The sequence below is a fragment of the Cyrtonyx montezumae genome, unplaced genomic scaffold, assembly GCF_038088225.1.
Source record: "Cyrtonyx montezumae isolate F1298 unplaced genomic scaffold, pur_monq_1.0 scaffold_3, whole genome shotgun sequence".
Taxonomy (NCBI): Eukaryota; Metazoa; Chordata; class Aves; order Galliformes; family Odontophoridae; genus Cyrtonyx; species Cyrtonyx montezumae.
This window is the reverse complement of record NW_027072034.1, coordinates 112,422,234-112,436,132: the sequence shown is the minus strand read 5'-3', so window position 1 is coordinate 112,436,132 and position 13,899 is coordinate 112,422,234. Positions and strand designations below refer to the sequence as shown.

At 43.4% G+C, this 13,899-nt stretch overlaps 1 protein-coding gene across 3 annotated transcripts; it reads right to left on the bottom strand.

Annotated features, from left to right (window-relative positions):
* Nucleotides 1-1,302: 1,302 nt before the first annotated feature.
* PVALB (parvalbumin) lies at nucleotides 1,303-12,614 on the bottom strand. Of its 3 annotated transcripts, XM_065743032.1 has the most exons (6): nucleotides 12,536-12,585; nucleotides 9,672-9,824; nucleotides 9,333-9,400; nucleotides 7,339-7,471; nucleotides 6,688-6,797; nucleotides 1,303-1,520 (listed from the first exon to the last, which is right to left on the bottom strand). In XM_065743032.1, exons 3-6 carry the CDS (start codon nucleotides 9,391-9,393, stop codon nucleotides 1,492-1,494), a joined length of 333 nt encoding a protein of 110 aa, XP_065599104.1. In that variant the 5' UTR covers nucleotides 9,394-9,400; nucleotides 9,672-9,824; nucleotides 12,536-12,585; the 3' UTR covers nucleotides 1,303-1,491. The 3 variants fall into 3 exon arrangements, with proteins under 3 accessions (XP_065599104.1, XP_065599103.1, XP_065599102.1); XM_065743031.1 differs by lacking the exon at nucleotides 9,672-9,824 and having other exon boundaries at nucleotides 12,536-12,614; XM_065743030.1 differs by lacking the exons at nucleotides 9,672-9,824; nucleotides 12,536-12,585 and having other exon boundaries at nucleotides 9,333-9,419.
* Between the last annotated feature and the right edge of the window lie 1,285 nt (nucleotides 12,615-13,899).

Genomic DNA, 13,899 nt, shown 5'->3' with positions numbered 1-13,899 from the left:
CAATACATTTTTTTTCAGATCCATATATACATTGTGCAAAACTAGAGGATTTCATTTGGATGAACAGCAGCTTCAGCAAAAAGTCTTACTTGTAAGTGACTGTAGAGGGAAAACCTAGAATGGCTTTAGGGAGTGTTTATTGGCTTTGCAAGTAACATCAGCAATTGCTGTGGCAAAGAATGGAGCTCTGTACAATGTCATGGTGGCAGAGTTTCAGTCTTTAACCTTTTTTTTTTTTTTTGTAATATGAGATTAATTATAATCAGAAGGATTAAGGTATTACTGCTGCAGGGAATATTTTGGAATCATAAAATGGCAAACACCTTTCCTCTTAATTGAAGTATTAATCAACGTTCTGTCAAAATGTGGGGGAAATGTTGTCTAAAAATGATTTATTTCCACTCTAATCTTTGATTTAAAAGAAAAAAAAAAGGAGAAAAAGCAGTAGGTTGTTTTCAAAAGTTACTGACAAAGATTTGGGAAATAAATGTTTGGTTCTTCGCTCTGTCAGTCTTACTGTTGGCTTCTTGTTTCTTTAGCTTGAGTCTCAGTTTCCTATATGTAACTCAAAGAAAGTTGTTCATTGTTTTTGATAGGTTTAGAAGATATGAGGATTTTTTTTTTATACTCCATTTTAACAGTGGGAATATCAACAGTAGCATCACAGCCAAATCTTGATGCTCCTTTCCTCACATTCATAATATTGACTCTTTTGAGTAAGGCATTCTTTCTGTCCTAGATACTTTGATAACACTGCTAATAAACATATCCTATGTTTCAAAAGTGATCACATTTTAATACTTTACAAAGTTATCCCTGTGCATGATGAGCAACAACTGACATTCCTGTCAAACCTTTTTATCTTAAAATCCCCCTGCACCAGGCAGATTTAGCAAATCGTACAAATAATATACTTCACCAAAAAGCATTGGAGAATATGTAGTTTAACATATAGGAAATTCATTTTAGCTATAACAGCTGATTAAGTCACAAGAACAAACTGCCAAATGAAGTTGGGTGATTGCCATTACTAGTGATTTTCCAGGCTGTGAGTGTGCATCCATCTATGGCTTAAAAATAATGCAGTCAGTTCTGACACAATTCAGAGCTTGGATTGAATGACTCATTTTATGCAAGTTTTATCCCAGATAATTATTTTAAATTCTTCCACTTTACCCTAACTAGGGATAAAGCAGTAGGAGTGTCAGCAGTAAATAAATAAAAAAAATAAAATAAAATTTTCACTCAACGGGTGTCAAGACTGTGAAATAAGAAACAAGTGATAGTGAGAGAGAGTGAAGCCCAGATTGATGTGACCTTTATTATTTTAACAGTGTCTTTCAGCACAGTTACAGAGTTGCGGGATTGCAGAGAACAGAGCTGGAGTATAAAATAACATAAATAAATAGAACAGGAGCCAAAGCAGTCAGCGGGAGGTGGTTGGAATTGGGCAGTGAAGGATGGGTGAAGGGTTTGCATTGTTTAAAGCCTTTATGATTCAGCCACCATAGTTGCAAATTCTGGAGAAGGGAAAAAAATGTCAAATGTTAAAAAAAGGAAGATATAAAGAAGAATCATATTGCAGTGATTACAGATTCACCGATGTAGGAGAAACATCACAGTAACAGACGAACAAAAGAAATCCAAGTTAATTAAACTTAGGAAATCTCATAGTGAAGTGAAATAATTTTTTGAGGGCAGAACTGTCAGAACTGTCCGCTGCTATTCATGTGAAGAACTTGATTAGTGTCTTGTTTTTCTTTTGTAAACCTCAATGGGATGAATGCGAGAACTAGGAATTTAATTCTGCAGTCAGATAAATTTCCTGTATATCAGATTATGGCAGAGAGACTCATGAATGAGTCTTTCAGAGTATTTGTGTTCCGATGTTATAAATATATTATATGCAAAGTCAATTTTGGACTGGCAAATTGACTGAGAATGATAGATTACAAAAACAGAAGGCTGACTCTGCTGTAAAAACCTATGTAGTAATCTTGACTACATTGATGCTGATGAGAAAAATTCCCATGATTTCAGAGGGCTGGGATTTTGCTCTGTGGTTTTTATTAGTGTTATACCCATAACGTTTACATAAAGGTATCTATCTGCAGTTTGGGATAATTTTATGGTGTAATATACATAATGCCTTTCAGCACTGTTACTTACAGAGGTTAAAGTTCCTAACTCCACAGTTGCATGTACCCCAAAATGTTATAAACAACAGACTGGAGGGAATCCCACGAAGGGAAACAAAGATGATGGAAAGATTAGAGGGTCTACAGAAAGAGTGGTTTATGGGTTTAACATAATCAGCTGAGAGAAAGGTGACAAATGGGAGGCAGACATCTGCAAAAGCTCAAAAAGAAAATTATTGAAGTTTGACACAATAAAGAGCAGTATCTTTCAACTAAAAAAAGCAGGTGAAAATTAGGCATTGTACAGAACATTCTAACATTCAACTTTAAAATGCTAATCTCTAACTCAGTGATATAATTTCTGATTTGAATGTACAAACAGATAATGCTTTTGATGACATGTCCAAAAATATTTTGTCAAACACTTGCACACCAGACTGAGAAATAAGTATCAGAGGGTTTAAATTAAATCCACAATTGCCCATCATTTTGAAAGAAGTAAATCCAAATTAGGATTAGTTATGCGGATTACTTAACAAAAAACGTGTATAAATCCTGTACATGGTGGGACTACTTAGATCAGAAGTGGTGCAAACTGAATTTAAGAGATAACATAAACCACTTGTGATAGAAACCCAGACTATTCTGGCAGGAAGGGAAAGTGGTTATTAAATCAGTGTGTGAATAGACCCTGTAGAAAGAAGCATGAACTCCCATGGATGAAACCTTTCTAAAAGGGAAAACTAACAATGCATATTCTATTAGAACAAGTTGTCATACTTGCTACTGCTAAATTAATTCATTTTTAAAACAAGTTGTATCTACAGAATGTATTTGGAAAAGGTTATTCAACTTGAAGCAAGAAAATTTCCATACTACACTGTGGTAGTGATTTTATCACTTGATGGCAATATATTTCAAGGGTACTTTCTGAAAGCCACCAAACCATAAAACCATAAAATGTTCCTTCATGAATAATTGCTGAGCGCCTTATACTTTTTTTCCAGTATTTGCTGTATACTTTATAGATATTTCAGAGGTGCTCCAGTTGAATAATTTTGTAAACTAGTTTGCCAGTTATTTACATATTAAGGGTAGCTCAACTGTGGGCAGCTTGTGGATGCATTGCCACAAAGCACATCCATATCTGCAGAACTTCTGAGATAAAGCACTGTTTACTAGACCCTGTATGTTGGTCATTTTGGTAACTGTTTATTGCTGTTGAATGGCCTGTTGGTGAGATAACCCTTCTGATGAACTGCATCCTCTTCTACAGCTGCAATTTGCCTTCCTATCAAAAATAAAAATGCACAAATGATAGTTTTCAGTTACAGTTTTACTTGCTGCCCTGCATCAAAGCTCTGACTTAAAAGGAAAGGGTTGTCCCACTGTGTTTACAACACTTTAGTGGTATATACTATCCTAATGCATACCCGTTAGTACTTTACCAGAATGATATTTAATTACATAGAACAAGATGTGGAATAATAATTTCTCTAATTGGATTCTTTTTTTACATTAGCAAATTGTTTATAGTGGCTTACACTTTAATTTATTAAAAACAAAGAAACAAATGAACAGAAAGAGAGATAACAAAAGGACTTCCAAAAGATTCTTCTCTATTGTAAATGACTTTTAGCCACGGCAAGGTCATGGCATATCAGTTGTAATTTTAAATGCACGATGTCTCGTTTTTACAACTTTTAAAGAAAGTAATGAGAATATTTGTAGAAGTTCTAGAAATTGACCTGTATTGAGTAAAAGACTTTGACTTAGGATATTCTTTTTCATTTTGTTCCATCTACAGCACATTCTCTTTGAAAATTCTCTACATATGCGTTCTCAAGTCTGTTAGTTATAAGAAACTGAAAAGCATGCGTCTGTTCACTGCTAAAAAGATGATAAAATTTCAATAAAAACATTGTGAGTGAAAGTCTTCCTTTCTTCCTGCCACTTTCTTACAAGCATTCTCCTGAAGCTGACAGTACTACTTCAGCATCTCTTCACAGTCAAATCTGAAAGCCAGTGTTTGTAGTTTTATTAGGTAACCAACTTGGCTTTGGCCTATTTTTTTTTTCAAATTCATCATTTTCTGTTTGCATCAATGAAACATATTGGGGCTTGGCATCTCAGAGAAGAGAACTGTGTCTTGCGTGAATGTGCTGCAAGTTTTCAGCTAGATGAAATGAGCTGAGCAACCTCAAATTACCAATCTCAATTCAGTAATTTGATACAATAATTTCTGAGCTGGACAGTCTTGCAGAAATGAAAGTAGGCTTTAAATGAGAGACCTAGGAGAAGAATTTGTAATGTGAGACCTCTTACAGAAAGCAGGCTGATTAAGAGGATGAGATTAATGTTTGTGGTAAAACATCTCTGTGGTGGTAAAAGACAATCTATTAAGCCCAACTGCTATGTGATGTGATATACATTTATGACTGTGTTTAATTCAGGTAATTCTGAGCACTTATAATCTGGAATTGTATTTATGAACCAAAGGAAAAGGTGTGAAGTATCAGTCATCCTCGCCCTTTGGTCACAGTCCCAACTATTACCTTTACCTGTTCTTCCAGCTTTTGTGGTGTAACTGTCAGAGTTAAGTTTAAGAAAGGGAAAATGAACAGATTTTATGTTGTAGTGATGTGGAAAGGAAGGGAAGGGAAGGGAAGGGAAGGGAAGGGAAGGGAAGGGAAGGGAAGGGAAGGGAAGGGAAGGGAAGGGAAGGGAAGGGAAGGGAAGGGAAGGGAAGGGAAGGGAAGGGAAGGGAAGGGAAGGGAAGGGAAGGGAAGGGAAGGGAAGGGAAGGGAAGGGAAGGGAAGGGAAGGGAAGGGAAGGGAAGGGACTCTTCATTCTCATTATCTGGTGTAAACTCAGAGTAATTCTATTTCATAGTTAAGGAAGAATGATAATTGCAGAAGAAGGAGAGAAAAAAAGTGTTTTGTATTGCTCTGTTAAAGTATTCTAACTTTCAAGCATTGCATCAACCTTAAAAAAATGTTATGGTCAATCTTGCACGAAACTGTTGATGTTATTCTTTCATATTAGCTAAAATGACTCTGTGATACACTTATTTTATTCCAGTTTAGTTGGTTTTTGTTTTGCAGCCTTCTGCATAACTGAGAATGTGTTTGACATGAGGTTGGCCAATCAGCTGCAAGCTTACTTACCTGAGTCAAGATTTCTTCTGAAAATTGTGCCCACTGACTTTACTGTCAGTGCCACTCCTTTTAAGGGAGATAAGAAGGACCCATATAATCAAGCATATTGAATGTTATATAATGGTATACTCCTTGGCTTCAATAACACTGCTAAAGTTTTGCAAGAATTTCCCTTGAGTAGTTCACAATTGGAACTTTCCCTGAGTACTTCACAATTGCTCCTCTGCAACCGTAATATAATCACCATCTGATAAATTAAGAACTTTTTGATTAGAAACGAGATCATAGTCACTGATATACCATTATGCTGTAAGCTGTAAGCAGATGCATTAGCTAATATACCACCTGACTGTCCATGAATGACTCTGTATGTCATTGCTTCAGCTTCTAAACTAGGAATCCATTAGATAACCTCATTTTGCCTTTTGTTCCTTTTTTTTTTAATTGCTTTTTATTTGGAGTCATCGCTTTTTATTGATCTCAAGAATTCAGATAACAGAGATGTGAGGCTATTCTTTTATTAATTTTTTAAAGATACGTTTACACTTCAACCTATCATGCAGCTTATCAGCATGGTGAAAACTTAGCAATTGCTTGCTGTCTGGGTGATTTAGTGCTCTGGCCACAATCCTCTGCTATCACCTCCTGCAGTGAGGAAGGATGTAATTCAGAGCTGCCTCTTCCAGTTTGTCTCGGGGATACAGAAGAAAAAGAGGGAAAAAGGAGAACGTTTTCTTGTGGGGTAATTTGATTCATCCCAAAGGGATATTGCAAACAGAAGTAATTTTTTAAGGCAATATTGTGAGAGGGAATTTTTCACCCTTTGTAGTTGTCATATTTAGAAAAGGAGAGTCATGAGGTCTTTAGGTGTGAAGACCTACACAGACAATAAAAAAGTGGATAGACTGTTATTGGATGACACTGTAGTGGCAGACTGACTGTACTTTGAATTTTAAGGACATTGCAAGACTTTGAACAATTTCAGGAAGCATTACTTTCTTCTTTACATCAAGGCAAAATGTTGGTACTCAGCTATTTTCTTTTCTAAATTTTATATTCACAGCCCTCTGTGAAGTCTCAGTGTCCTGACCCTCACTTCACTGAAATCTACAGAAAGAATAAAACGATTTTGAAAAGAAGTTGCGTTGGTATTTATTCCCATGTCCCTTAATTACTAACTAAACTCTAAACTCTTGCCCCCTCTAGTGTCAGAATTCGGCTGAAGCCTGCAAGTAAGGTGCGGGCAATGTAGCAAAGACTTGAAATTTCAGTAAACCCACGTTGTGCCCTTCAGAAGGTCACAGCCCGCGGTGATTCCTAGATTTACACAGTTCTTATACGTAAGAGTAATATTCGATTTTTCTTGTCAGTTTATTCCTCTGATTACATACCATCAGCGCCAATTTTACCATCACCGTCCTTATCTCCAGCAGCCAGAAGAGCCTTTGTTTCTTTGTCTGATAGGTCTCTGCCATCTGGGGTAAAGCCCTTCAGTACAAACCTAAAGAGGAGGAATGGAAAAAAGGAAAATTGTTGTTATTTGTTTGTTTCAGAACAGTTTCGCTTACTATTTATTTGCATTGCTGTTTTGATATATGAGGTAGAATCCATGGTTGTGTCTTCAGTAAAGGTCATGGAATCGCAGAATCGTGAAGGTTGGAAAGATCATTAAGATCACCTGATCCAACCTCCAGCCCATCCCCACCATGCCCACTGACCATGTCCTCGGTGTCACATCCACACAGCTCTTGAACACCTCCAGGAATGGTGATTCCACCACCTCCCTTTATCATTCAGAAGGAGCACTGTACTCTGAATCTAAGTGAAATACCATCAGTGAGGTATTTATCACTCAAGAGTTTGAGGGATCCCACAACTAGCTACCTCCACCACACTATAATTCTCACAACTAGCAAACAGCTGATTATTGCACACAAATACCAGTTGGGAGGTTGAGCTATAAGCTATTACCTAGGGTCTTGTGAGAAGGAAATCAGACTCTTAAGGTGAGACTATTTAAGACACACTGTATCTTTACTTACTTTAACTCTTCCTCTTCAATGAAGCCACTCCGATCTTTATCAAGGATATGGAAAACCTTCTTCACATCTTCTGGGCTCTTCTTTTTCAATCCTACCATCTCGAAAAACTTCTTGTAGTTAAAAGATTCAGCTGCTACAAGGGGGTAAAAAGCCATATAATGGTTTAGAAAAGCCTTTAAAACATATATACACACACAACCCTGTGATTTTCTTCCTTACTGCTGCAAGTCCTACCCTGGGAAGTAAAAGCATGTTCTAGCTTGGCTGTGGCAGGAGCTAGATACCTGCACTGCAATAGTCATGCTTAACAAATACTCGTTTAAATAAACAACTGGGGAGAAGGGCACTGTTTCCGTTCTGCAAATGAAGAACTGAGCTACAGAGGGATGGAGACTTGCCCAAGGTCACACAGGAACTCTGTGCAGAGTTGGAGGTGGAAGGCTAACCTGCTTACTCTCACTTCAGTGCCTTAAAAATGTGGGTTACCAACTTTTACACTAAAAAAAAAAACAACCCAGCACAACAACAACAGAAGTGTTCTGAGAGCAAACTCTGACTATTAGACCACTGTCACTTTCTGGTATTTCCATGCCCGTGGACAAGATCTATTTTAGAGCACATGGCTCATACAGTTCTGGTCTGTTTCTCCTGAAGGCTTGCTTGAAATCAGAATAGAGCATTCCTACTGCTAAAGGCACGTGCAATCACGGGTTGTAAGCTCAGACACTGCAAGGCAGTGCTGTGCTGTGACTGCAGGACCCTCTGAGGCACAGTCACTGGGGAAAAAGTAGAGCTCTGGAGATCGAAGATAATGAATGGGGTTTCCCTGCTGCACCTCCCCATCCTTTAACCAAACCACTTCTGTCCCACCCATGCAGCCCCCTACTAACTACTATGGTGCAGTCTAGAAAGGTGCTACTGAAATCCAATCCCGTGACCTCCACAATGTGCTTGGATTTATTATTATTATTATTATTTATTTTTTTATGTAATGCATCCTTGTTCCCACCGCAGCTTTTCCTATTACATAAAGTAAAGGAAGCTCAGTCGCTCGGGATCTGTTTGGCTGAGACCCGTCATTAGTTGCTCCTAATTGCTTCTGCTCCGGGACTTGGAAACGGCCCTGAAACAATGGGAGCTAATGAGGAAAACAGCTGCCGGATCGAGCAGAGCCGTTCCTTGGTCCCTGAGACTGAGTTTATTGGGACTCAGCGGGTTTTGCACTCTCTCTGTCCGGGAAGGTCATCGCAGAGAGCAGCATAGAAAGGCACTTCGGGACAGGGGAGGGCATAACGCCGCTGTTTCCTTGAGAGCAACCCTTAACAGTCGGAGCACGGAGCACGAAAAGGGTTTGCCGTCAGTTTTTAGAAGAAATGAGGAATATCTGAACACCGGAGGAGCCCGAGACATACGGGACATAGGGACCGCTGCAGCCATTCGCCCTGCAGAGAGCTCCTGCAGTCGAGCAGCGCACCCGCTTGCTCTGCTGCTGCTGTGTGCCTTCTGCTCCATCCCGAAAAGCAAAGCCCGCTTAGGGATTCCGCATAGGGAGTAATGAAAGAGCGGTTTTTATCTCCTTGAAATGCAAAAGAGCAGTTCTGCAGTACTCGAAACGGAATGTTGGATGGCTGGAAAGCTGCCGCCGTCCACAGCCGGATCCCCTATCCTGCATCAGGACATAATCCTCTTCAGTTCCCTTAGAAGTCTCCTCTCACGAGCAGAGCACAGCCTGCAGCTGCTGCTTACCTTCCTTTAAAAATGAACGAGCATTTCACCTCCTTCACGTGCAGAGCAACTTTGCTGAGGATGCAGCCCTGCACCTGATAAACCTGTCACGCCTTCGCCACACTTCTGAAAACGCGTCCTTTTTGCTATTTTATCTAGCTATAATCTTCCCCGAGCTTAAATAAATGCACTGCCATCCTGGGCTAGAGAGACGAAAGGGAGGGAAAATAGAGGGAAAAAAAAAAAAAGAAAGAAAATTAAGCACTCACCTGAAAAGGCTCCCACAGCCTTCTTGATATCCTCAGCGCTGAGCACGTCAGTCATCGCCATCCTGCAACTGTTTGAACAGGGAAGCAAGTGCGAAAAGATTAAAAAAGTGCTTTTCTCATCATTTCTGCTCATATGACCAAAGCTGCAGTGCCGTGTGGGGATGATGGCACGTCGGGAGCGGCTGGCCCCGCGCCAGCCACAGATAGAGCTGCGTGTGGCGGAGTGCCACGGGCTGCCGCTCCCCGGTGCGTTCAGAGCGGTCCCCTGAAGGGACGGGGTACGGGGATGCCTTCGTGGGGACCCGGCCGGGGCGCTCCCACTGCGGGGCGGTTCCTTACGGGAGAGCTGCGGGGCTGCGTCGGAGCGGCCGTGCCAAGGTCAAGTCCTCGGGTGCGGTGGAACTGCAGAGCGGATCCCTTCCGTTGGGGAAGTCGGGATGAGCTTTGCCAGTTGTAGTCGGAACTGCAGCATATGCCAAGCTTCAAGCAGCTCTTGGGGTCGGGTGGCAAATGGAACGGAGCTCGTGAACATTTGCCTTCTCGTTCAAACACTCGAAACGTCCCCCTCCCATCCCGCCTCCCCCCTCCCCTTAGACCTCGTTTCTTTCGGGCCACTCCATATTAAGCATCATCCGCGCTGAATTCATTATCACATCCCCGCGAATCCCACGGCTGCCGCTCGCACTGTGCTGCAGAGCCCTCCGCGATGGGATCTGCCGAAAGGGGAAGCGGGAGGTGACCCCGAGCTCTCGCCGAGCTCCTGCAGGACGCCGGGGTCCTCAGACGGGACCCCACAGCCTCAAAAGAAGCAGCTGAAAGGATTGAGGAATTTTGTGTTTTCTAGGTTTGTTTGCTCCAAGAAACAGTGCTCGTTTCTCACCTCGGGTCCAGCCCTCTCGCAGGAGCCACAGGGTTGAGGTAGCCAAGGTTAGGGCCCAGGAGTAGGGCAGATCTCGGCAGGAATACTGGCATCTCTGCCTGAGGACAGGCGGGGAGGGAGGCGGTGTGGCAGCAGCATCCCCACCCGCTGTCAGCAACTCCTGCCCGACCCCGCTGACGCAATGGCACCCATGGCCCGAACGCCAGAGCGGCCTCAAAAAGGAGGGGGCTGTTTGCAGAAGCGTCTGGCTGTCGGTAATCCCCCCCGTAAAAGCACGAGCTCCCACCCTCTCCTCGGCGGCCCGAGCTCAGCTCCAGCGGGTGAGTCATTAGCGTGTCACCGAGCGCAGAAGGACGGAGGAGGAGGTGACGTTGGGGTCCCTTCTTTTTTTCTTTTCTTTTTTAAACAGCGAAGTCTTCCCCGTGGGAGGGACTGTCGTTTGGAACCTTTTTTTTTCTCTCCCAATTTCTATGTATTTCCTAGGATACAAGAGAGGCTTTGTTGTCTTCAAGGACAAACACTGGTGACGGATGGGGGAGCCGCATCCTTTACCCACAGGACGGGATGCACACTCAACCCTGAGGGCTCTGCTCTCCTCAGCTGCCCCCATATTTCCTGCAGTAGTTTCGGGGCCGGGAGGTGGAAGGGAGCGATGCAGAAGTGGTGGAGTTGATCTCGGAGGATGGAGCTGAAGAAGCTCCGGGTGGTGCAGCCAGTAGTCACCCTGTTTTACCCGTAGATTAACGCAGCCAATTAATAGTTGTTTACACGAGAAACCACCATGCTGGTTGCACGATTGCTGTCTCTTTACTTTTCTTATTGATGGAAGAGATGAAAAAGTCAATTTTTTTTTTCCCAGTGGAGACGCCTTCATCCTGCTAGGATATCCTCGCCCCCTCCCCTCTGCCAAGTTAAGCATCGGTGCAATCCGCTCAGGAGCTGGGCTTCACCTTCATCACTTTTTCGCTTTCTTTCGTGACCCCGTCGCCGAGGTTCCCTCTCCCTTGGAGCCCCAGAGCCTCCCTTCAGGTCCCCACGAGCTGCTGCCCATCGGCCTCCGAAGATGCTCTCGTTGCGGGTGAATCGGGTTTCGGTGTCGGCCCCGCTCTGCTGACACGGCAGCGCGGTTGGAGGGCTGCCCTCCCCAGCACGTAACCCAAGCCGAGGGCTGGCAGAGGGCTGCAGTGCTCGGAGCCTCCTGCCCGGAGCCTCGCCCCGCTCCCCGGGGCTGGGACCCCGCATCCTTAACGATGTGCGGGGAGACGGGCTGCCAAAGTATCAGCTGAAGCTCTTTGTGTGGCACGGAGCGCGCTGCCCCCGGCTTCCCATAGAAAGTCAAAACAGTCACATCTGGGTTTACAAAGCGGCCCAAAGCGGATCAAAAACGCAGCAGTGGCCGAGGCCCGTCTCTAATCTGGGCACGACACCCGCCAGCAAACTTCTAGAACCTTTCAACCACCCAGCTCTAGTCACAACTGTGATGCTATCCTAATATATGCTATCCTGATATATGCTGTCCTAATATATAAAAGGCGTTTCACGAATTGGCAGTTTCACACTCGACCCCTCACCTTTTCCGCATCATTCCTCCGGGATGAATGACGCGTTTTGCTTTATTGCTGAATTCTTGCCAATTTTTTTCTTTTTTTCTTTTTTTCTCCTGCCCGATCTCTTTGCAAGATCTACACCGTGCATTTCCAAGCTGACTGCACGGCTTTCGTAGAAATAACTCCCCCTTCCTCTAGCACCAACACGGTGATATCCTCACCAACATCGAGGAAATCAAGTCGAAATCGGGAGGACGGGATGAGCAGCAGAAACCCCACGCCAGCAGCTCGAGCTGCAGGCAAGCGAAAAGGGTGGCACATCCATCTTCCTAATGAGCACATCAGGGAGAGCGCATTCAACCCATCTCCTGTGCATAAAGAGCGATTTCCTTTCTGCCACGTGTTTTGGAGCTTCTTTTCTTTTCCTTTCTTTTCTTTCTTTTGACCTTCCGTGTAGAACTGAGCGCTTCAGTAAATTCTGCTCCAGGAATCCTCGCGTTCTCCTTCACTTTCTCCTCTCCCTCCTCTTTCGTTGTTTCAATTTGCTCACTTTTCCCCCCTCAAAGTGTTCAATTTCCTCTTCCTAATGGCCCGGTATCTTCTGTGCGGGAATCCGCTCCTCTGTGTTGGGAGAGATTTGCACCTCTTTGTCCTTCGGTTTTTTGTTTGTGGGAAGGGCCATAGGTTCTGAGGGATGGAGGGATTTCCCCATTTAGAGTCCGTCGGGCGGAGGTCCGCGTTCCCTGTGGAAGTTTCAACATTTTCTCGCTACTTACCTTTTGGATCCCTCCTAAGCGTTCTTGAAAAGGTTCTTAGATGCGGAGGTGGTCAAAAAGAAGTGGAACTCGGGGTAGGGACCCCACTTATATAATCTCTCCTGCTCTTTCTATTTTTAGTAGGTGATACCCACTCCTCACTGGTATTTGATATTCAGGGATTTTGGTGACGGTGTCACATTTATCTTTTCCTTAACTAAGGAACACTATTAATAATACTTGGCACTCACCTTCCCCTGGCTGTGAAAACCTATTACCTCGGCAAGCTGACGGTCTGCTTGAGACTTTATTGTTAAGGGGAGAGGCAGGCGGCAGGGATCAGCTATCCGAAGCAAGTGGGCCTTCAGATTCCATCATATGGAGGCAGCTCGGAGAGCTCCATCAGGGAGTCCAACCTGGGAGCTGGAACCCTGCTCAGAAGGAAGATCTGAGGTGGGGGTCAGCCTCTTCTACCTGCTGACTGTGATAGGACAAGAGGTGGTGGCCTCAAGTTGTGGTAGGGGAGAATCAGGTCGGATATGAGGAAAAAATTCTTCACCAAAAGAGCGGTGCTGCAGTGGCACAGGCTGCCCAGGGAGGTGTTGGAGTCACCATCCCTGGAGGTATTCCAGAACCGTGTGGATGTGGTACTGAGGGACATGGTCAGTGGGTATGGTGGGGGTGGGCTGGAGGTTGGACCAGGTGACCCTAGTGCTTTTTCCACCCTTCATGATTCTGTAATTCTATGATTCTATGAAGATACAACCACTTCATCCATCAATGAGGGAAATTTCTCCTCTTATCTCCTTAGCCTTAGCACACACCACTTGAAACCAGCCTTAAACTGCATACCTCACATAAAGATGCACCACTGAGCTTAAGAATCATAGAATCAAAACTGTTGGAAATGATCTCTAAGATCATTTAGTCCTGACCTTGACAGGTGGCAGAAACAATTTTTTTTTTTCAGTGCAGGCCATGGTCATAATCAAAATCACAGAATTGTAGGGGTTGGAAGGGACCTCTAGAGATCATTGAGTCCAACCCCCCTGCCAAAGCAGCTCCCTAGCCAAGGTTGAAGGTAGGCATCCAGGCAGGTCTTGAATGTCTCCAGAGAAGGGGACTCAATGCAATTGTCTCTAACATAGGTGTTAAGAAAGTGTTTCATGCAGGCATCAGCAAGCTTGGTTTGTTGTTGGTTGTTCCTACAAAGTCTCCAGTCTGGACCCCATTGGGCAAGGTGTTGTGGAAGCCTGAACAATTTACAACTTGAGCTCATTTAGAAGAAGTGGGGGACTATAAATGAAGAGATACAGTATATATGGGCATAACAAATGGACTCTAAACTTTTCAATGTATGAATTCTCTTTATATGGAGTTGTTCA

What these genes read in the sequence shown, in the direction of transcription:
- PVALB (XM_065743031.1), bottom strand. Translation starts at nt 9,393, where the DNA reads ATGGCGATGACTGACGTGCTCAGCGCTGAGGATATCAAGAAGGCTGTG. An exon ending in GGCTGTGGGAGCCTTTTCAG is followed by an intron (nt 7,472 to 9,332) that starts GTGAGTGCTTAA and finishes ACCCCCTTGTAG; the next exon opens with CAGCTGAATCTTTTAACTAC. An exon ending in ATTGAAGAGGAAGAGTTAAA is followed by an intron (nt 6,798 to 7,338) that starts GTAAGTAAAGAT and finishes CCTCCTCTTTAG; the next exon opens with GTTTGTACTGAAGGGCTTTA.